The sequence below is a fragment of the Strix aluco genome, chromosome 10 (genome assembly GCF_031877795.1).
Source record: "Strix aluco isolate bStrAlu1 chromosome 10, bStrAlu1.hap1, whole genome shotgun sequence".
Classification (NCBI taxonomy): domain Eukaryota; kingdom Metazoa; phylum Chordata; class Aves; order Strigiformes; family Strigidae; genus Strix; species Strix aluco.
This window is the reverse complement of record NC_133940.1, coordinates 10,956,166-10,979,484: the sequence shown is the minus strand read 5'-3', so window position 1 is coordinate 10,979,484 and position 23,319 is coordinate 10,956,166. Positions and strand designations below refer to the sequence as shown.

The window sequence follows — 23,319 nt, the reverse complement described above, 5'->3', positions numbered from 1 at the left end:
TCTAGCACTTTTACCCTCTAAACAGTATTTGCTACTGTCAGGATTTTTTTTTTCTAATGTCATCATCTGGCATGTGTTTCAGTATCTTAGAATTTTGATTTATCCACTCTATCCCCTCACGCACATTCCCTGGACTAATTTTTTTCTGCAGATTGTTCTTTGGCTGACAGGCTTGGCTGCTAGGGACCAGACTGATCTTGCAAGTCTGCCTCCACTGCCACGCTGCTACATCACTGGTTTTCAGTTGTTTGGGGGCTTCTTTCTCAGATTTTTGTTGCTAATGTTTTCTCTATGGGTCTAGTTTATCTGTGGTTATGTGTGGGGTGGTTTTGGTGCGTTGTTTCTTTTTTTTTTTTTTGTAACAGCTGTCTTGCATTCTTTCATTGAGTTTTCAACTTCTTTTGGAGCTCCTTGCTTCCTGTAATGATGTGCTTTTTTAAACTACTTTAGACAGGTGTGCTTCCTTGGCCATTGTTTTATGGCCTGTTTTCCCACTTTTCCCACTTTTCCCGTTATGAATTGCATTCATAAATTGACAATGCAAAAGAAAAGAATGGAAATAGTCATACCTAGTGAAAGACTGCAGACCAGGCAGTAAATGGTAGTTACTCTGAAGACACAGGGTAAGAGGCTAGAACACTGCATTAAGGCTAGGATCATGCAGTTCTCTTCAGCAATTCGTATTTCTCTTATTTCGTGCTTATTATTGATTCTTAATACTAGCCATAAACCTTACTGCAGTAGAGAGAAGGACAAAAAAAGTTACGGCATTCCTCTGGTTTCTGTTTTACCTTTTCATGAGATTTGTGGGTATGTGAGAATTGTCATGAAAATATTATGTGGACCTCAAGGTGAATGAGTAGCTGGAAAGTGGCAAGAAGCTAGCGTGTTATAAACAAACTGCTTTGCATTGTGTTATCATTAGCATTTATTGGAATAGTTATAAAAAGAATAATAAATTATTATAAATTCCAGAAGTAATGATTTCTTTTTTTCTTCTTTTCCATTTCCCTTTATACTAGATATTGAAACAAGTTGTTTAGAAGAAAAAAGTAAGAGGGATCACTTTACCCAGCTGGTATTAGCCTGTTTGGTAAGTTGCACTTGGAAAGTCTTTTGGTAAAAGCATATGCCAAAATCTGACAAGAAAAATTAGAGAGTTTTGAAGCTTTTTTTTTTTAAGGAAGAAAAGACTATTAGAATGTTTTAACAAATTCCCAAATAATTTAAAAATGCATCTTCAAAGCATTATGGTAGAGTAATATAATATAGTTGTCCCTTGAATTCTTTAAAGAGTTTTGAGAGAACTTAAATTTTTCCCCTGTCAGTTCAACAGAAATTGTGCTTCTAAGGTGTGTTTTGAGTGGGGACTACTTCTTTATGCAACCTCCTCTGTCTTTAGAAGTGGCATGGAGTAGCCATGGAATAGGCAGTGGTGCTTTAGAAGAAGTGTGGAATAAGCTTGATTTGTAGGAAAATTCAGCATATGAAAATAAGGGTTTTCTTCCAGAATATGAGAGAAAGGGAATAAGCTTTGTAAATACAGAGTTCTTGGTAATAACATCCCTAGATGCTATGCAATGTATACTTTGTAATTGGCAGTTAGGCTCTAGGGCTTGTTTCTTCAAGGTGTTCTTGTATATAAAATCTACCACTGTAAAATTCCAATTTCAGTTAAATAGTTTCTCAGTTTTGTCCACTTCTGTGTTTGAAGCAGAATGCATTGGTATTGTGGTATATCATGATATTTGAACTTTTTTTTTGTAGTCAGAACACATATGTAGTCTGAAGTAATAATCAGATTGTTTCTAGGTCTTCGTAATTGACAAATCTGATGTATGGTTTTGGTGTTTTTCAGTATCTTGTATCTGACACTGTCCTAAAGGAGCGCTTAGATCCAGAGACACTGGAGTCATTAGGACTTATCAAGCAGTCTCAACAGTTCAATCAGAAATCTGTTAAAATAAAGACAAAACTATTGTAAGTTTTGGGGCAAGAGTTCTTTGGGAGTGGGTGGGGAGAGGCAATGGTAATTAGTCTGGTAACTATGTTTTCTAACAAAGTGTAGTGGTTCTTCTAATACTCCATTTTCTTTAGGAAATGTGTTTTGTTGCACTTTAACTTGTCATTGACAAAAGAGCCTCTTTAGCCCCCTTAGTTTTCAAACTTGAGAAATGTAAAATCTTCTTTCATGTCACCTATTGCTATGGCTTTTACTACAGTGATCCCATATGTGCAGATTAAACACTTAATATTTAATTTTATTTGTGACAAATGTGAATTTACAAAGTATAAGAAAACTAATAATTGTTGCATGAGTTAAGCATAAGCCTTTCTTTTCATAAATAAGCAAATGTAGTTATGTTAGTTTTGGGACCACAGGATATATTGGGTGTATGTTTGGTTTTTGTCTCTGCATCCAGTGTTTCAATCTCAAAAGAACACCACTTGAAACTAGAATAGGTCCTTAAGCACAGACTGTTACAGAGCAGTTCTCCAGTATAGTGTACAAGAACAAACTTTGCTGTTATGTATAAGCATAATCTTGCTTTTAGATCATTTGCATTTGAAATAAAAGAAGAGCTGGATTTGGAGAATGCTTGCTACCTTGCAGGTATTCATTGTATTGCATACTGTAATTTTTGCATTAGCTCAGGTAAATTACAAGTTCTTAAAAATATGTTCAAAACTACCATTTTGTATTACAAATTTAATATTGCTAAGAGCATAAATAAGCTTCACTGTGGACATGTGTTACACAATAGTGTTTAATTTCTGTTTATTTGCAGTTATAAGCAACAGAAGTTTAATTTGTTAAGAGAGGAGAATGAAGGTTACGCAAAGCTCATTGCAGAACTGGGACAAGACTTATCTGGAAATATCACTAGTGATTTAATCCTTGAAAATATCAAATCTTTAATAGGTAAGGAATTTGAAGGAATATGGGCACTGGTTTTCTGACAGAGGGTGTCTATAGACTATTGTTTGAGGTAACCTGTGGATCAAATAATACATCATACAGGCATGTAGTGTGATAGCAACACGGTAGATCACCTTGCATAGAATTATGACATTTGGAAGTTCCTGTTTCTGTGGTAAAATTAATTCTGGTAATGTTGTGTAGTTAAACTTAATTTAGATACTAAATTTACGGTACAGTCTCAGATATGCATGCTGTGATTTTGATTAATTTCAGCAGTATTTTCTGAGGATGCGCTTGTCATCTCTTAGCAGGCAGATTGGAGTGTAACAAAGTAATGCTTTTTGTTATTTTAAGGTACTCACTTCAATAAATGCATATGCTTTTAGTCTGAAAGAAGTTTAACAAGTGATTCCTTATGAAGAGAAATGAGAAGTAGTAAATGTTCTTCTTTTATCTAGTTCTGATTATGATTTGTCCGTATTTCTAAGTTGAGTCTTGGCGAAAGTGTCACAAAGAGCAAAATACATTAAAATCAGGAAATATCTGTAATTCCCTGTTTTACACTTCCTTTTTGAATAAAGAGTTATAGACAATATATTGATGTTTGCACCAGTGCCTGTTTCATATGGTGCCAGTGCAGTAAGGGTCAAAAGGCTACGCTACTATTTTATAAAAGATAATTTTTCATCTGTCACAGAGTTTTGCCTGAGACTGCCAAGTCCCTGTAATGATACTACTTGTTTCGGAAAAGAGCTAGACAAGAGGATGGTTTTGCTGGTTATTACAGTAAAAAAATACACACTCAGGTTGTGGAATTTTATTACAAAACATCTTTCTGTCTTCTGGAATTTTAAGAATTACAAATAGACTTCCTATAAATTGTCAATTCCTTCGAAGTACTGACTTGCAGTAGGTCCTGGTATAGTGGCAATGACTTTTGTGAAGGAAAGACATATCTCCGTAGTGGATGTGCCTGGATAAAACTTCTCATGGCACAATGAGGACAATAGTCTAGATGTGGATTCTCTTGATATAAGTAATATTTGTCTTGAGCGTGTCTCCTGGAGTTTTGGTGGAAAAGTTTATGTAGTAAAATACAGGTATGATTACAATACTGGCTTAAACTGATCTGTGTCCTTGCTCTTGCTTCCTTCAAAAAAACCAAACTGTTCTCTGTAATGGTAGCAATAACACTGAATTGACAGGAAAGTACAACCAGGTGGATCAGGGTCTAGCTCAAACGAGAACAATTTTTGGTATGTAAAATAATTTCTAGCTCGCTGATTAGTGTGACTGCATGAATATGTATGCCAGCACAAGGGGAGAGGAAGCAGGCAGTGCCTTTTGCTGGCACTGCAGTATTAGGGAGGTTGGGTTTTTACTTATTAAATGTTTGCTTTAAGATGGTAATTTCTAGTTCTTCTGTAATCTGAATTGGAAGTCCTGTTTTTTATCTTTGCATAGCTCAATATTCAACGTAAGTCAAAATGATCAGTGCTGTATTTACAGATGATACAGATTATTTTGCTGTAGATAAATCCTGGCTCAGTTTTAACTGAAAAGAATTAACTTAAAAAATGAATGCATTTGTGGTTTAGTAACAGAATGAAGATGAAAAATAGCAATGCTAAGCTTTTCTACTCTGTTCTTCTCCACTAGGATGTTTCAACCTTGATCCTAACAGAGTTTTGGATATTATCCTAGAAGTCTATGAGTGCAGGCCTGAATATGACGACTTCTTTGTACCACTGATAGAGTCTTACATGTACATGTGTGAACCTCAAACTCTATGCCATATCCTTGGGTTCAAATTCAAATTTTATCAGGTAATGTATTTCCATTCTTGATTTTTGTTTTTGATGGTTGGTTGTACTCGGTGTTAAACTGCAGTCAGTGATAACAGATTTTGCTGCAGATATTTATTTTTACATAGAAATTAATTTCTAAGTTGTAAAATTCCAGTATTAAAAGCAATTATTTCATGATTTGTGTGGAAGTCTCTAATGTATTTTAGAGGAGAACGCTTAGCATTTTCCAAAAGAGACAGCTGAAAACAATCTTGATACCTTTCATTTGAACTTCTGTGGTTATATAAGGACTGGCATTAACAAAGAGATTATACCTTCAAAATGAAAGACTTGTCCCCAGGAGTGAAGAGCATGCTTGCAGGGGAGTCATGGTTGACGTTTGATAAAATATTGAAGGGTTTTTTAAATGTGTGGCTGGGGATTGCATAAAAGCACCATAAGATATGAAGAAAATTGAATGGTTTTGTTTCTGAAAACTCTGATTGTCTGTTGCAGTTAAGTCTAGTGGCTTTGTAACAGCAGTTAAATAACAAGGAGAACTGTGGGTTAATATGTTTCATCTGAACTTTGAGTAACTTCTGTTTCATGACCACCTGCAGTGGCCTGTTTGCTTTTTTTCTTCAATTTGCAATCTTGTCCTTTTTAGGATCCAAGTGGTGAGACACCTTCCTCTTTATACAGAGTTGCTGCTGTCCTTTTGCAACATAATCTCATAGATTTGGAAGATCTTTATGTTCATGTAAGTGACAGTGCTACTCTGTTAAATGCCAAAACTAAGAACATTTTAACAAGGAAGCCAGATATTTTACCCTGTTCCTAAAGCTTCAGATTCAGGACATACTGTGTATATATACATTAATGTCTTTTAAAATTTCCAGAACTTTCTGATGCCACATATTCAAATAAATACACACTGAAATATGAATGCTGATAGATTTTCTTTTGAATTATCTGTGTAGTATCCTCCAGATTGTTTATCTCCTGCCTGAATAGGAGATAGGTAAAAGCCTGAGTTTGACTTAAATGCCTGAGTAACCTTCCTTAAGAACTAGACCCTCTTAAGTGTTTTTGAAAAAATAGTAGAACAATCAGCTCTTAATATTCTTTGTTTGGTTTAATAGTAGGATTTGGTTTTAAACTCTTACATATTCCTGAATTAGGCCTCTCATTCCATCTACAAGAATTCTGACCATTTGTTAGGGTGAGAAAGGAAAATGGAGTTACGTGTTCAAATATAATCAGAGCTATTTATCCTCTCCAGTCTGAGAGTCTTAACAAATAAACATACCAGTTTGGCAGATGGTAAACAGACTGTTTCAGTTGTCAACATAATTTTACATTATACACCAATTTTTAATTTCAGAATATCCATAGATATTTTAAGACTCTAAACTCTTCTGCTGAAACCAAGGAAATGAGCTCTAGCTAAAGTTATGGAAATTTTGGAATGTAGTCCTGCCATTAATTTGTGTGGCAGTTAATAGCATTAGTCACAATCTGACTTGTCAATAACTGTCTGTGGTTTCATGAGAGTATTTTGGCTAAAAATGTGTCGGATGGAGCAAGAGTAGGAGTGCAGGTCTCAGATAATTGGTGTGGAGGGAGGAGTGCATGATAATAATACTAGTTTGTTAAGGAATGCTTGTAAGCTTGCAAAACAAATGCTCAGACTCAGAATTACAGCGGCCTGTGCAATCTCAACTCAGACCTGTATAGGTATGGGGGTGTTTTCCTATAATCTCACAGCTAGAATGGTCACTGCATTCATTTGTACTGTTCACCTTTGTCATGTTGATTCTCAGTCTCATTTTTAATCTACTTGCACTCCAGAATCTCTCTGCCAGTCTCTGTCTTTGCATGTTTGGGATGGCATTTTTTTCCTCTTCTCAGTTCAGGCTTAATTTAACCTGCTATGGGAGTTTCAAGAAAATAATTAGCACGTAGGTGTTGAGTCTTAAGTTATATGTATTGTGTGGCTCCTATACAATAGCAGCTGTCAGGATTATCATTCATTCCAAGAATGTTCTCCCCACCTCTGCCCTCCCTCCCCATTCCAAGCCAGTAAGAACTGTCTTCTGTTTGTGTATGCATGCACACAGCCATATATAGTATGTATTGCATCCTGAAGATATGATTCACCCCTTGAAATTCCACACTAGGTATTTCTTGGTGAATCTTAGTAGGCTACCTGTGTTTTCAAATGAGATAAGTGTAGCTCTTTAAACATTTTACCTTTCCAAGTGGGATTCTGTTTTCCGCAAATTTCTATGAAATGAAGGAATTCTACTGTCTTTTCTCTGAAGGAGGTGATGCTTAGTCTTTCCTTCTACTGTCAGTTTGGGAAGAGAAAAAACCAAAATCTTCCCTTGTTAAAAACTGGAAGAAAAGGTTACTGTGTCAAAGAGGTCATCAGTCTGTAGTAAGTTTTGATTACTTATTTGCACTTAAAGTTTGAGTATGATTTTAGGAATGAAATTGAAGTTTGGCTTTGTCAGAAAAAGAGCTTTCCTTCTGTTTTGCAACTTGACCTTTTAATTTGAGTGTAGGGTTATTTATATTCCTCACCCTGATCATTCTCGAGTACAAGACTAGGCTGAGGTTTTATCATACTAGGCATCTCTTAATGTAAGATGGTTTTTAAGGAACAGATGTTACATGTGTTTAAGCCATATTGCCGATAAATAGGAAATTTGGTAAGTTTTAAATGGTATTCCTTTAAAATAAAGTGCAATCAAAATGTGTCTAAGTAGGTTACCTGATTTTTCGTGCTGAATTTTTGTTTTTTTGCATTTAGATGAGCAAGTGAAAATTTATGCTTTTGAATATTCACTTTGTTTTAAGGCACTGAATTTTGTAAATGTTATCATCAAGTATGTGTGTAACTGTCACCATATAGCTACAGCTGAATGGTAAATTGGAGAGGGGAAGGGCAATTTATACAACTAACAGTTGTGTGAAAGTAGAACAGTAGTATTTCCTATGAGTCCTTGATTTCAGAAGTCTGTTAATAGTGTACTTCCTTGTTGGAATGATGGTAGCAAGGAAAAGAATCTTTCAGGGAGTAAGTTTATCTGATTAGTAACAAGGAAGGACAAACTTCTGCTTCAGGCTCAAGTGATTGAAGTAGCAGTAGGTCACTGCTCTTCAGATACAACGTTTGTTCTGTTTTTTCAGCTTCTTCCAGGGGATAATGCTATCATTGAGGAACACAAGCGAGAGTTAGTGGAAGCTAAACAAATTGTCAGAAAACTTACTATGGTCGTCTTATCCTCTGAAAAGACTGAGGAAAAGGAGAAAGAAAAAGAGAAAGAGGAGGAGAAGACTGAAAAGGTGCGTGTCTGTGAATAGTTTCCTTTACAAGAAAATTATTTTAAATTAAACATAATAATTGTTATGAAAACTTTTTTGTATTTGAAACATAGGTATGTACTTAGAAGGCCTGTGTCTGTCCTGATTGCATTTCTGTAATATCACATGTGCAAAAATGTATGGTTTGGGGTTTGTTTAGGTTTAACGATCTTAGTTCAATGGCTGATTAACTTCTTCCCTCCCTTTTAATTTTACCAGCTCCGCTAAGTATGTCATTATATACAGCATTCATATACTTCAGTCTTCAACAATTGTGTTTTCTAGGACCGGTGATAGTATAATCCTAGTTGATTTCTTAAAAAGAAGGACGTTAGGAAGAGTTTGTTCCTTCTCTCAATCAAGAATTGGGACTTAAAGAATTGCTAGACTTATGCATACTGGTATAATTATTCTGCATTGTAGAAAAAGGTTTTAACAGAACCTTTTTAATTGTAACTGTCCTCTCTGCTTTCCATTAGATCTGTAATTTTGTATGTGTAAACATATACTCTTTATTTAAAGTGCTACTAGGTCATGTATTGTGCATGTTGCCCTTGATCTGATCTGTTTCAGTGTGTCCAAGCCTTACTTTAAAAACAAAATCTGTTAGCAGCCTTTCTGTTGTCATCTTCATTTGAGTGTCTAAGTACTGCTCAAACATCTTATTTAAAACAAAAAAAAATAAAAGCTTGGTATTTGCCTTAGTTGATACACTGGAGAAGGGGGAGAGGTCCACCAGTCTTGACAGTTTCTGTTCTTAATTTCTTGTATCATCCTGGATTCGTTATATCAATCTGTTTTGCCTACTTCTTCACATTTGTTCTACCCCACATTGATTCTGTACATCTCTGACCTTCCTTCCTCCTTCCATTTTTCTTGCCTAGCTTGAAAAAAATCTAATTTCATTTTCTTCCCTCAGGCAGCTGATCTAGTCACTGCTCTCTGGCTCTCAACTGCAGCCACATCTGCTGCTTAAACTGAGTCCTTTCACTAGATTTAAGTTTCTGAGCTCCCTCCCACTCATTATTTCAGTATCCCTTTTGATTATACCACATTGCTTTGGTCCACCTTCTCTGCAGTCAGATGAGGCTGCCTGGCGCACTCTGAAGCGTGTATGTTGCTGCGTTCTGATGCAGAACTAAACTCTCGATGGGACATGGGGAGTGTATATATTGCAAGTAATGTCAGAGGAATTAAGACAGTTTTTATGGCTAAGCTTTAGAATTAAGAACTAGGGAATTTTAAGCTCTAGCAGAAACTGCAACATTTTTCTGAAGGATTACAATGACAAGTAACAAAGCCTGAGCCTGTGTGATGAGAAAATGGAGAGCTGTACTTAAAAACAATTTCTGTGACTCTTTACACAGTTATGCAGTGCATGCTGTTTCTTGAAAAGCTTGTTGCTGTGTTGGTATTTTTGTATGTGATTAGCTGTGCAGTTCATAGCAATTAGTAACTACATGTAAAAGCTGTTGACAGTCTGAGTTACTTTGTATCCAGTATGCAGTTTTAATGTACAATTTTTGATACAGTACCATGGAATAAATACCTTGATAAATGATGTTTAATGATTAAGGACTTCTTTATTTTAAATCCATGAAGTGCTTGTTTTATGTGGTTAAAATTTATTGTCTCACGACATTAATGTGAATAATTTAGTATTGGCAAATGCATTATCAACTTTTGCCTTTTATGATGTATTTGACGTGGCAGAATAATAGGGAGATACTTGAGAGCTCACAGAACTCAGCAGTACTAGATTTGACAGCAGTTCCAGACTCCTCTCTGTGCTATCCATGCTTTCACTTCTGGAGAGTGTGTTTCAGAAGAGCTTGCTTACCTAGAGAGACCCAGTCCAGCAGCACGTGTGTGTGTGTGTGAGCAGCGATTGCTTTGGAAATGAAATAACGTACTAACACATAAAGCCTAGAAAGACTGTATGAGTGGAAACACGGATTCTGATATAGTTAGTAATCACCTGAAAAACCCAAATTGCCAAAAATTTGGTGTTTAGTATCAAACTTTAACTGGTATGTTCATACCAATTAAATAATTTTTATGAATTTTTTTTTTGGTAATAATACGGCTTTTAATTTAAGAAGTCTATTGTATTGAATATGGATTTCAGCCTTCCTACATATGCAGCATAAGTAAAGCTTTTAAACACACCGGTAAAGGATCAGCATACCATTTCATTAATGTGGTATATATTAACTTTGAAAGACAGTCCTTGGCATCAAAGGAACTTGAAGTAGTTACATGGTAAATAACGTTTGTGTGTGCATTTCTAATTGCACATGTATGTTTTTAATCTTTCGGAGGCTCATCTTGTTCTGATGTGCAGATATATATTTTCCCAAAGGAAAGGCTAAAATTTCATTACGACATAAGTTCAACATGAATATAGAGTAGATCTGTGCACTTTGTTTTGTTCTGAAACTGTTCTCTGCATGTTACTGTGTACTAGACTGTTTTCAAAACTGTCAGATGAATAGTTGCTGATGTTATAAAGAAGTTTTAAAAGGGGGGGAAAAAAAAATCCTTGCAAACTATAGAACCACAGAAGCATCTGCTTTGTAATTAATTTTTGTTCTTGTCAGTCTGCCTTGTCTGTTTGCATGATTTAAATAAAACTATTTTTTTACCTTAAAATGCTTAAATGTTTTGTCCTAGACTTGTACTCTTCCTTTGCTCAGTGTAAGCATCATTTTAGGCTTGGAGTTACATACAGTTAGTTTGCAGTGTACTATTCCTTACCGTTAGTCATTCACTGATAGACTTTTACCTTGGGGACCAGGGAAAACCAGTTTATTACGATAAAATATATCAATACCGTGCCCATGTAAAAATGCTTCAAGACATGATCTTAATTGTAATTAACTCCTGGTTTATGGCTATATTTGAAAGTGGGTATTTGGAAAACTTCCAGTAGTCTTGCACTTAAAACTAGACTCTCCTAGAGTTGATGCTAACGTGAAACTTATGATAAAGGTAAAGGTTTTGGGTTTGGTTTGGTGGTTTGTTTTTTTTAATAATTTGATTTTGCAAGAGAAATTTAAATCCAGAACAACACAACGGGTTCTTAAATGCTTGCATTGTTCTTAAAATGTCATGTAAAGAAACAAGCTGCAATAGATTGTGACATTTTGAAAAGTACACGATCAGATATATGTCAACTTCATAAACTTCTGGTTATAACTTTAACTTTTTCTTTGATCCAGATGTTAGATTCTATGTGGACTGGTTTATTATTGCTTTTGAAGTGTGCTTGTTGTCTAAATGCCTAGCTGAATTTTATTTTACATACTTTTTTATACATAGTTGAAATCCTAGGGTTTTATTCTAGCTGTGGATTACAGTGACATACTGCTTAAGGAGAAATATTAAGATGAGTATGAATACACTTTTTCATTGTTTGTTATCTTGCAGCCTCCTGATAATCAAAAGCTTGGTTTATTGGAAGCTTTATTAAAAATTGGTGATTGGCAGCATGCACAGAGTATTATGGATCAGATGCCTCCGTTTTATGCTACTTCACACAAGTCTATTGCAATTGCTCTTTGCCAGCTTGTACACGTGACAATTGAACCTCTGTACCGCAGGTAAAGTGAAAAGTAGAATTCTGTTGCTGCGTAGGGGAAAACTTAACTTATAAGCATGAATTCATGAATAAGCCTAACTGTATTGATACATTTATAAAATTTTCACTTCTGTTCCATGTGAAATCTTATTTTTCAGAGTTGGTGTACCTAAAGGAGCTAAAGGGTCACCAATTTCTTCTTTGCCAAACAAGAGAGCACCAAAACAAGCAGACAGCTTTGAGGACTTGAGAAAGGAAGTGTTCAACATGCTTTGTTACCTTGGTCCTCATCTCTCCCATGATCCCATTTTATTTGCGAAAGTGGTGCGCCTTGGAAAAGCATTTATGAAAGAGGTTGGTATGACACAACTGCTTGTCAAAACTTGAAAAATACCAATTCCTCTGATGTCAAAAAGTGCTCAAGTCTTACTAATTGTGTATATATTCAAATACTGAAACATAAAAAATTTCTCTGACTAAGGACAAATTTGGAGAATCTTACTTTAATTCTTGATCGTTTTTATGATCAATAAACATAAACATTTTAATGAACAACTTAAGGCACTTTAGCTTTATAACCAGGAGTATTTAGTGATAACTAATTTCTCATTATGGTCTTCCATCTGTTAAAACATTATCTGTGTATGGATATAATTTTTAAAAATGGACATATGATACTAATTGCATGGAAGCTTTTACATTATTAGAGTGACAGTGTAGACAGTGGGGAACAATAAACTAATACATATCCATTACTTAAAATAGTACTTTCTATTCCACCTGTTAGGTTCCTTGGGAAGTAGACGTTGTTGTATGTTTTTAATTAGTGGGGTGTCCCCCTGTCTGCCACTTAAAATGCTGCTATTCTTGAACAGTCTCTGGATGCCCACAAGGATGTGGAGATCTAAAACGCCCTATAAAGCCGGAAGTCACCAACTTTAGAAGTAAAATGGCCTCTTGGGATTTGTTGTTGTCTTTTGACCATATCTTTACCACGTATATGTTGACAGATTGGTAGCATGACCTGTTGCAGGTTGAATTTATATTCTGAACTCCCTTGGAATGTACTCAGTAGCTCAGACTGCTGAGGCTAGTGACTTCTTTTGCTACTTTTCTGGCAATTTGCTGTTTAACTAGCAATTCTTGTTTTATTTTCAAGGCAACAGTAGAGGTGTTGGGTTTTTTTTTTTAAATAGTAGCTCAGAGAAACTTTGGAATTCATAGTTTTTGAAATAATTTTTAAAATAATTATTAAAAACAAACGCACACCCCCCACCAACTTAAACATTTACAGCTGAAAGTTGGAGAGGTTGGTTGATCTAAATGATACTGGAAGGGAGATTTTTTCAGTTTTATAGATTTTTTTTTTTTTAATTTAAAGTATTTTTTTAATTTCAACTACAACTAACAAATACTGGCATGTTCAAAATTTACATACCACCTTAGGGGAAGCTTTCATGTCCAGCTGTTCTTGATGCAGAGCAAAGAACACAGATGATTCTTGGGATGGAAGATCTTTTTGTCTAAATTTAACAGATTTTGGAAAGAGTTTGCTTTCATCAGGTTCCAATATGTGATGATAGGGTAACAATAGCTACACTAAGTTTGGGTTCCAGGTAGTCTTTGTAATAAAATCATGGTAACTTCAAACATTTCCATCTTTCCCTACTTCCATATCTTTGTAGGAGTTATAATTTCTCAGCATCTTCTCACCCAGAATGATAAGATTTCCCAATGGTTAATACACTTGCTTTATAGCATGCTTATTTCTTGCTGGCCCATGAGTAAGACTGATATTTGAGTGATAGGCTGTGTTGCACTGACAGTGTAGCTAATTTGGAAATTATAATTTCAAGGGAGTAATTAATTTTACTGCTGTCAGCAGACTATTAGGACTACTTTGTAATTAAGTTCAAGTGCTGAAGTTTTGTGAGAAAGCCCTTGTTTCTTTGTGGATATGTACAGTAGAATGGAGATTACTTGGTTATAGGAATCTCGTGCAGTTTTACTGTAAATATATGGATATGATAGTTTAATGTGTTTCTGACAAGAATGAGCAACATTTTAGCTATTTGCTCTAGGTTGGAACTATGAAGAAATTCGTCAGTGACAGAGTGGTTAAGGTAACATAGGGAAAGTTACTTTTAATGCACTATTGCCATCAGCATGTTGTAGTTATGAAACTACATTTAACACACGGTAGAAATACTTATAACTGGAGATGATTTGACTGTAAGTTAACCCATACAGTAGTTTAAAAGTTAGACTACTAACATTGCACTGCAGCTTTCATGCTTAAGTGTACCTTTAAAATAATTGTGCACTTACTGGTGTGATAGCTTAATATGCTTTTCATGGTGAGTGAAACAAGAAGAGAGAAAAGAATGTAATTTAATAATGAAGACTAAAAGCTTAAGAAGGTATTATTGTAAGAGAAAGATGGGGAAAATAATCTATGGCTGTTGATAATTGGGTTGGATGTCCTGGGTGGTTTGTTTTTTAGGTAGAAGGTGAATGCTTAGGGCATTTTTTTTTTTCCTCTCTCCGGTAAGAAAATTCAGTATGTCATATATAATAGTAAGTTTCCTTGGTATTTTAGTTATTAGCTCTTTTTGAAGAAAAGTGTACAAAGCCCCTATATATGTAAGCAGTGCATTTCAGCTGTGCGTTTGAATTTCTGTTCAAAAATATCTTAATGCTGACAGATGTGGAAAATTAAACATCTACTAGGCATGTGGCCCTTCAGGTTTATGCTTTTGCTGAGGTAGCCTTGTTCTGAAACTAAGTGTTCGTGTTATTTATGCTACAATTGACATGATTGTCCTTGTTATAGTTTCAGTCTGATGGAAGCAAACAAGAAGATAAAGAGAAAATGGTGAGTTTAAAAGGTGTTAAATAACTGTACAGCTCTTCTTTCTCTGTAGAGTTTTATGCTTTAACAAATGTTATACACCTGTCTTGATTTTTATAGGCAAGTTTGAGCCAGAGTGAGGTTTTTGTATTCCTGTCCTTTTTTTTTTAAATTTTTTCTTTCTCTCCTGCATTCCTCAAACATGATCTTGTTCTTTTAGTCCAGTGCCTTCTACTTCTTATTTGCTCAGCTGGAGTACCTCCAGTTACTTATTCTATAAGTATTCTTTTCATGGTGGCACCTTGTGTTTTACAGAATTTAGGGGGGAAAAGCATAGAGAAGTAGAGAAATTAGAAGTAGGGGAGATGTTTAATAGTGCAATGGCCAGTTTTTCTTTACTGGCTAATTTATTTCTTTCTAAACTTTCAAGATTGGTCACAATGAAACCCAAGTGTTCAGTTGAGATCTAATTTATAAAAACAAGATTGCTTGTTTTGTTTTAATCAACAAGCAAGTTTTCAATATGAAGTTTGTGCAGTTTTCATTATTACTTATTACTCCTGTTTCTCACTTGTCATGATTTCGTGACTTCCTGAATCACAGAATTGTCTAGGTTGGAAAGACCTTGAAGATCATCCAGTCCAACCATCAACCCAACAATCATTGCAGAGAAAATGACTCTTCTGGTTTTGTGGGTTTTCTTGTTTTCCTGCTATGGTTTTTCTAACATAGCTCGATGAGAAAGAAAAATTTTTAAGGAAGGGGGAGAATAGGATGCTGAAAACATGGAAATTGGTACTGTGCCTTGGGAACATGTATAATGGCTTCAGGTTGTAATCTGGTATTTTGAAAATGGAAGTAGTGGCAAGGAATACCTTAATACACTGAAATCAATTGCCAAAATCTGTTTTCTCCTGTTGCACTTTGTGCAAGTCCACAGTATATCCATTTTTAAATGATTTATTTGATTTGAAAATATAAGTGCAACTTGCTGAAAACTTCAGCAGCTTTGCTCAAATATATAGGCAAATAAAATACTGACAGTGTATATGGTCCATAAATTATCTAATAAAAGATTTACAATGGGAGATATTTTTAAGTCCTTTTTAGATTGTTTGGTTTTGTTTAGGAAGTCTTAATCTTGTGCCAAACTTGTATTTTATCAGTCTACTGAGATGTGCATATCTGCATAGCATTGCTTCTGATCGTACTTACTTGATAGTTACCTCGAGTTCTTTGCCTTTATTTCAGGAGATACTGTTTAGCTGCTTGTTGAGTATTACCGATCAAGTCTTACTTCCATCTCTTTCTTTGATGGACTGCAATGCATGCATGTCTGAAGAATTATGGGGAATGTTCAAAACTTTTCCATACCAGTACCGGTGAGTAGGATAACTTGTTTCCATTCTTTGGAAGTGGTCTCTTGAACTGTCAGTACTAAAGATAGTTTTTCTTTACAATTTCTCAAGGTACCGTCTTTATGGGCAATGGAAGAATGAAACATACAACAGTCACCCACTTCTAGTGAAAGTTAAAGCTCAAACCATAGACCGAGCCAAATATATCATGAAGTAAGTTGTCTAATTCCATAAATAATTATCAACTGTGATACACTGTATTATTACATGTCACCAACTGAAGAAAAAAAGCCTTGACAAATACGTTCCCTTTCTAATGACTCAGTAATTTCACTGATAATACTTGTTCAGGAAGTATTTAAAGTCCTGTGATTAAAGACTGTCAAATAAGTAAGGATATAGACAGATTTGCCACCAACAAGGTTATTTAATCTGTGAAAAATGTCCCATTAAATTATTTAGAACATTTTCTATGGGTATGCTGTTGTTTGATAAATTGCTTTGCTTATGGAAATGTCAGTGTCCAGCGCATTTTCTCTAGGTATAGAGACTCTTTAATCTGAAGAGTTTCAAAAATCTTGTCATAGTTTCTGTATGTTTTAAAGTAGGGCAGTAAGTTGGATTGAATGGAATGATTCATTGTCATTTTCAAGCAGGCTTACAACAATTTCAGATTTACCTCAAATTTAACATCCCTGACATCACTGTCAGGGATTGGGGTTCTCTCTCCATTTGTTGTTGCCAAAAGCAAATGCTATGGTTTTATGATGTTGATAATTAGAACCTTCTACATAGTCAAGACAGAATAATTGCTATTGGGTAAAAGACTTGGACTTGCAGCTGTGAAAGCTAGAAACAATGATTTTGATTCTCTGCTGACTTCCTGCATAGCTGGCATAGACTGTAAAACATTACATCCCTTCTCTTGTGTGGTGGATTTCAGTTGTGCAGATGAGCCACACTGCTGTCAGTTGTTGAGATTGCTACGTGTACAATTTACTCTTGTGTATCAACTTCAGATTTGATATTAAGCTCGTATCTTCAGTAGGGAATGCTGTGGAAGTGTAACAGTGAAAAGGAGGTATTAACAGCATCACATGCTGGTTTTACATGGGGTATAGGTCCCACTGACAACTTCCAAATGCAAAGTGCTCAAAGCTGAGACTAGTGTACAATCCCTAGTAACACAGGGACAACTGGTGTGCTACTCTCTACATGTTACGGGATTATAAATTTCAGATTTCCAGAGGAGTGATATTTCTCTGCTTAAGATTTCTTAAAAATGCATCTGCAAGTGAGAATTTAATCTCTGCAACTAATAAAGGTGTTTCTTCACTGGAACTAACCTGTTGTTTTAATATTCTTTTAGCTTGTCTGTTGCAATAAAATATGTTCTGTTTTACAGGCGTTTAACTAAGGAAAATGTGAAACCCTCTGGAAGGCAAATTGGGAAGCTCAGCCACAGCAATCCTACAATTCTATTTGATTATGTATGTAGTTACATGTATTTGAATATAATCCTAAGAATAGGTATTAAAGTATAGGAAGGGACCTGCTGTCTTAGTGAGAGGGTACTTCTAATTTCATTATTTTATACTTTTGATGCAGATTTTAAAATATGGTAATTTGCTAGTAGTGAACAGGTCTGAGATTAAATATGACAGTAGCTCTTCAGTAACCACAACTGCACAGAAAATTGCATCCACTTATTAGGAGTAAAGTAATTAATTTGAGATAGCTGAGGTGGGTCTCTGAGGTACAGGGATGTGGTGATCAGGTTATGCAGAATGCAAATTCAAGTTAGGTTGCTTTGGGCAGTTGTATATGTATGTGATGAAGATATGTCAGGGTCATATAGAAGAAAACATAAAGCTTTGAAGTCTGAAACACACCTATGAAGTTGGGGAGGATTTTTAAGATTACTTGGTGCTTCAGAATGCTTGAGATGTAAAAGTATGTTGATGGACCTCCACCTTATTCATGACTGTGACTTAAAATTATTAATCTAACAGTTCTTAGATTTTTACTTGAAGAAATTAATACTGCACATGTGTGCCATGTATCAAAGAGAACATTCTAAAATTTGATTAATACATTTTACTTGTACTCTTTCATGACCTAACTTCATTTTTTTTTTAATAGTCATTATAAGTAGCAACAGAAGCTCTTACTGCTAAGGTTCAGGATTCTTAAGAAATCTTTGAAAAAAATGAGTGAAATGTTTTCACAATTTCATTTTCTGATAATTGAAAATAATTATACAGAATTTTACATGTTAGAGACATGTTTCACTGATATCTCTAAGGTCCTCGATAAATTAACGAGAGAGATTCTTTTGAAAGTGCTTTAGAACCTGCTGAAAAATTAATTGCAAAGCATGTTTTGTGTAGGTTTTGAAGATGAGCATTGTTAAATGGTTTTGATATATTATATGAAAGATAAGGAATACTGTTCCTGTTCAGCTGAATGTGTTTTGTAACTTTCAGATTTTATCACAAATACAAAAATATGATAATTTAATAACTCCGGTTGTTGATTCACTGAAATACCTCACTTCGCTGAACTATGATGTCTTGGCATGTATCCTTTTATTTAAATCAATACGTCTAGTTACTGATTGCAGTTGTAGCCAGATGAAATCTGTTGTCTGTGAGTAAATATTACTTCTTTTGTGTTCTATTCTTGCTGCTTTTTGCTGGAAATTTTTTAGTGAACTTTGCAAATACCTTTGCACTCTTAATGGGTTATAGAATTCTCTCTATTTTTCTTTCACACTATGAAAATTATACTTAATTTTTAAGGGTTTTTTACTGCTTTTCTGTTCTTGAAGGCATAGTGATCCTGGAAATAGTGAGGTACTGCTCTTGAAGTTACCATTTTTTTTTAATGATTTCTTATACCATAACTATGTTAGTGGGTCTGCTATATCATATTGCTATGCTTGCATATCATGTTCATATATTACAAATTGTGGAGCTGGAAGAGCAGGTCTGTGTAACTTGTTTTTACAAATTGAGGAAAAACATTCTCTTTAACTCCACTAAAGACTGTATCATTGAAGCTCTGGCAAACCCTGAGAAGGAGAGAATGAAGCATGATGACACTACAATCTCAAGCTGGTTGCAGAGTTAGTATTGTTTTATTTAATACATTAATGTTTAAAATACTTGACTTTCCCTATGATTTACTCTACTATTGATCATTATGATCAATATTTCACTTGGATCTACTAATTTTTTAAAGCCAGCAGAGAGCTGACAAGTTTAATCAATAGGAAATTTTTTTTCTTTTTATTACAAAAATTGCTATACATTCCACATGTACTTCATTAATGCTTATTGAATGATTAGTAACTCATGAGGTAGAGTCACAGCTGTTTCTCCTTGCTTTAGGTCTGGCTAGCTTTTGTGGTGCAGTTTTCCGAAAATACCCGATTGAACTTGCTGGCCTACTTCAATATGTAGCCAACCAACTGAAAGCTGGAAAAAGGCAAGTCTTGCACAAGTGATCTTTATAAGCTCTGTTTTTTTTTAAGGTATTATTTGAGCATTTGCTGATACATGGGCACTTGATGTAGTAGTTACTCTAGTAGTGGTAAAACTTCATTCATAATACCAGGAAGGTTAAGAAATTTAAATAGCAGAAAGAATAATATCCGCTTTAGTAAGTTATCTTTCCTCTAACTGTGTAGCTGTGACATATTATTTTTGAAGTACTGATTTTTCATCTGTAACTTAGTTTAATACAGCTTTCTTAACAGGTAACCAGATGGGGGGGGAAAAACCCTGCTGGTCTATAATATTGTCATAGAAACTATTGTACGTTATTTAAAAAATAAGTATCCGTGATATAAAAGGGTGTGACTTGCAGTTTTAGTTTTTTCTTTCTCATAGTGACTTCTCTGCAGGGATGGCTCTTTAACATTTTAATACTGTTTCAAATACTTTGTCCAATTTATTTAACGGCAGTTGAATTGCTTCTTGATACATCAGTGTTAATCATAACTCAAAAAAATTTTTTTAAACAAGGTTTGCCATTTGAATCTTCCTTTTGTCCTTCCATCATCATCACTTAGTATTATTATTTCATTTATTTATTTAATATTAGTATGTTATTTTTATCACATAGGTGAGTATCAACTTTTTTCTTTAATGAATGCCCATATGCGTACTGAAAGCTTACTAGTGGAGATAACTCCACATGTTATTTTGGGGTATTTATGTTGAGAAATCTAGTTTTTTCCCTTCCCTGCAATGTAGACACTCACTCTTATGTGCTCCCCTGTCCCAAATTTGTTTTGTAATCTGATGATGGTACAATCACATTGAGCTACAGAGGAAGGGTAAGTAATGTTTCTTGTATTTCCCCAGAATTAAGACTTTTGAGTGTTTTTGGGAAAAAAAAAATCAAATTATTTAGTAATTGGGATCATAGGAATAAAATGGATTTACCCCTATGACCAGTTTCATAGGACTGGAGTATTCAAGTAATTGAATTGGAGTATATGTTAAGGTTGCATAGTTCCTAGAGAGAAAACATACTTAGGGTTGGAAAAGCATAAACAAAAAGAAATAAAACCACCAAAATATAAATATGAACAATGTGAATTATTTAAATGTAAAACTTAGTTTTGGATGGCATGGATCAACACATTATAAGTAGGTCACAAACTTCCAAAGTTACTGGAAAACATTGCTGATTTGAGTGATCCATGGTACAATTTACTTCTGTTGAGGAAAAGTCATTGCCCATATAGAATTCAGGGCAGGAAGTAAAGCCTAGTCTCTGGATGGGATGATCATTGGGGTGTTTTGTATATTCTCTTTTAAGTATAAAATGTTTTCTGTGTTCCACCTCTCCAGACTAATTTTGCCAGTAAATTTCTAAGGTCATGTACTATTCTAGAAATTTTTAATAAAATTGAAACTATTCCATGTTCACTAAATAACTGTGGTGATAAGTATGAAGTATGCAAAACAACAAAAGGGAGCAATAAAATTCTATTAATTTGTTGATACTTAAAAGTTAATAGCACCACACTCACTATTATTTTCAAAAACAATGAAATTGTTGTGAAGGGGTTTTGAAATACAGCTGTTGAATGCCTGCATTGCTTTTAAATACTAACTTTTTATTTGCAATAAAGAAATCCTTGTGCACTCAGCATACTAGTTTCTTCTTCAAAAAAGAATTAAAATGTTATTTGTTTTAACGTCCATCACAGTGTTGCTTTGTACTGTGTATTGAATGTCATAGCTTCCACTTCTTAAACAAATTTTCTTGTTTTTACTCCACTTTTCTGTTTTCTGTGCAGCTTTGATCTGCTTATTTTAAAAGAGGTAGTACAGAAAATGGCAGGGATAGAAATTACAGAAGAAATGACAATGGAACAATTGGAAGCCATGACTGGTGGAGAACAACTGAAAGCTGAGGTGTGTTCATGTTAAATTTAATAATAGCTATTGCTTATTAATGGTGGTTCTAAAGACTCTGATTCATGAAATCTTGGCAGCATAGCTGAGGAGGGTGTTACCACTTTCATCAGCAAGCTTCCCACTCCACTGCACTTACAAGCATTGCAGACAGGCAGCCAAGACAGTCTATACATGAGCCTTAATTGTTGGGCTTCACAGCATCTCTCATTAACAAAAGCAGCCTTCGTTATCCAGTGTTATATGACAGACCTGTGGATTATAGCAGCCAGTGAGCTTGCATGTTGTGCAGTCCTGCTCTGGGGATAGCAGCTCCCTGTTGAATGGAGTAACATCTTAAACCATTTTAACTGCTAAAACTGTTGCATCCTTGGCATCAAAGACCTAGCTGAGTCTGACCTAGACTGAACTGTCTAGGAAGTTGAATAGCTGTATTCGGAAACAAAATCTAAAATTCCTGTACTGAACAGAGAAGAGACCTAGGTCTAAAATGCAGTGTCATGATGGCTGAGCTGAAATGTCACTTCTTGTTTACTGTGTAAAAGACTTAATTAATAACATGCAAGACCAGTTTCTGATTCTTACATCCTTTGGAGTACAGGAGCCAGAGAGTTTTATTGATGAACAAGAAACTGTATTGACATTAATTCATCAGTATTTTTGCAGTCAGAAGCACACATGGCTTCCATTTGTGATGCACTGTTTCCAAATTTGGGTAATGTTTTCTGTGTTATGCAGGGTGGATACTTTGGCCAAATCAGGAATACAAAAAAATCTTCTCAGAGATTGAAAGATGCATTATTGGACCATGATCTTGCCCTTCCACTGTGCCTGCTTATGGCTCAACAGAGAAATGGTGTGATCTTTCAAGAGGGAGGGGAAAAACATCTGAAGCTGGTGGGAAAACTGTATGACCAGGCAAGTAAAAACACTTGAATTTATAAGAACCCTTCCTTTCCTTTGGTAACTTCTAGTGTGTCAGCACAGTGTATAAGAATTCAGCATAATAAATATGAATATATAAGAATTTTCAAAATTAGTTGCAGTGATTTAATTGTTAAAATATATGGGTGTAGTCAATGTATATTATACTGACAAGTAACTTTTGAGTGAAAGATTAAAACATCCCTTGTCTTGAAAAGTTAAGTTCAAAGCAACCTGAAATTTTTTCCTGCCTTAGGCAATAGACACTAGTTTCATTTAACTCTGGTAGAACAGAATGCTCTTACAGTTCTGCTGGCTTTTGCAGGGTGTGCTTTTTTTTTTTGGAGTGGGGTGGAACACTGCTGATAGGGTTGAGTCAGCACTGAGTGACAGAATTATGTGGCGTGGAAAATGTACTATCTTCCCCCATGAGAAAATTCTTGCTGTACTATGTGGTGTTAACATTTTAAAAACAAAAAAGAAAGCTTTCAAGCTCTCCCTAACTTCACTTTTGAATGAAATCATACTGTTTGCTAACTTTCTGTATCTTTCACATGTAGTGCCATGACACCCTGGTACAATTTGGTGGGTTTTTAGCATCCAATCTAAGCACAGAGGATTACATTAAGCGAGTGCCTTCTATCGACGTTCTCTGTAATGAGTTTCACACACCTCACGATGCTGCATTTTTCCTCTCAAGACCCATGTATGCACACCATATTTCTGTAAGTAGAACTCTTCTGCTTGCCTGCTGTTAGTGCTGCTACACTGCATGTTATCAGTATGTGTGTTAGGTTCCTGCGAAAGTTTGTTTGCTAAATAAACCTTGGAGAAGCTTTATGAGTAGAGGTAGAAAGAGAAGCTGTGGGCTGGAACAGGTTATCCTTTATCTTCATAGAAAATATGGTCCATGCATCAGCTTTCACACAACTGACAGAAGTTGTGACTAATGAAGTCATCTCTTCTGATGATTTGGGTGATCAGTAGGAGTTCTCTCCTTCCCTGTTCCCCTGAATGTTTAAGTTCTGCAGTTGTTTTAGATGGATTTTTGCTGTGGAGGAAAATGTTGCAGCTGCCAGAAGGTGTGGTATCTCA

The 23,319-nt window shown here is 35.1% G+C and overlaps 1 protein-coding gene across 11 annotated transcripts in view; it reads left to right on the top strand.

Annotated features, from left to right (window-relative positions):
* The window catches only part of THOC2 (THO complex subunit 2), a 55,065-nt gene that overhangs the window by 11,957 nt on the left and 19,789 nt on the right, over positions 1–23,319 (top strand). For 9 of the 11 annotated variants that reach the window (XR_012624609.1, XR_012624610.1, XR_012624613.1 and 6 more), the window contains exons 5-23: positions 1,023–1,093; positions 1,859–1,980; positions 2,790–2,923; positions 4,583–4,749; positions 5,378–5,470; positions 7,906–8,061; positions 11,509–11,681; positions 11,818–12,013; positions 13,741–13,782; positions 14,493–14,534; positions 15,762–15,892; positions 15,980–16,081; positions 17,274–17,358; positions 18,355–18,448; positions 18,915–18,995; positions 19,261–19,357; positions 21,183–21,300; positions 22,039–22,218; positions 22,785–22,949. Coding sequence is in view for 6 of the 11 variants with exons in the window: in XM_074835244.1 (XP_074691345.1) it covers positions 1,023–1,093; positions 1,859–1,980; positions 2,790–2,923; positions 4,583–4,749; positions 5,378–5,470; positions 7,906–8,061; positions 11,509–11,681; positions 11,818–12,013; positions 13,741–13,782; positions 14,493–14,534; positions 15,762–15,892; positions 15,980–16,081; positions 17,274–17,358; positions 18,355–18,448; positions 18,915–18,995; positions 19,261–19,357; positions 21,183–21,300; positions 22,039–22,218; positions 22,785–22,949 (2,249 nt within the window). In the remaining 5 variants the exon portion in view is untranslated. The remainder of the gene's footprint in view (positions 1–1,022; positions 1,094–1,858; positions 1,981–2,789; positions 2,924–4,582; positions 4,750–5,377; positions 5,471–7,905; positions 8,062–11,508; positions 11,682–11,817; positions 12,014–13,740; positions 13,783–14,492; positions 14,535–15,761; positions 15,893–15,979; positions 16,082–17,273; positions 17,359–18,354; positions 18,449–18,914; positions 18,996–19,260; positions 19,358–21,182; positions 21,301–22,038; positions 22,219–22,784; positions 22,950–23,319) is intronic. The other 2 variants (XM_074835245.1, XM_074835243.1) reach the window with 1 other exon arrangement.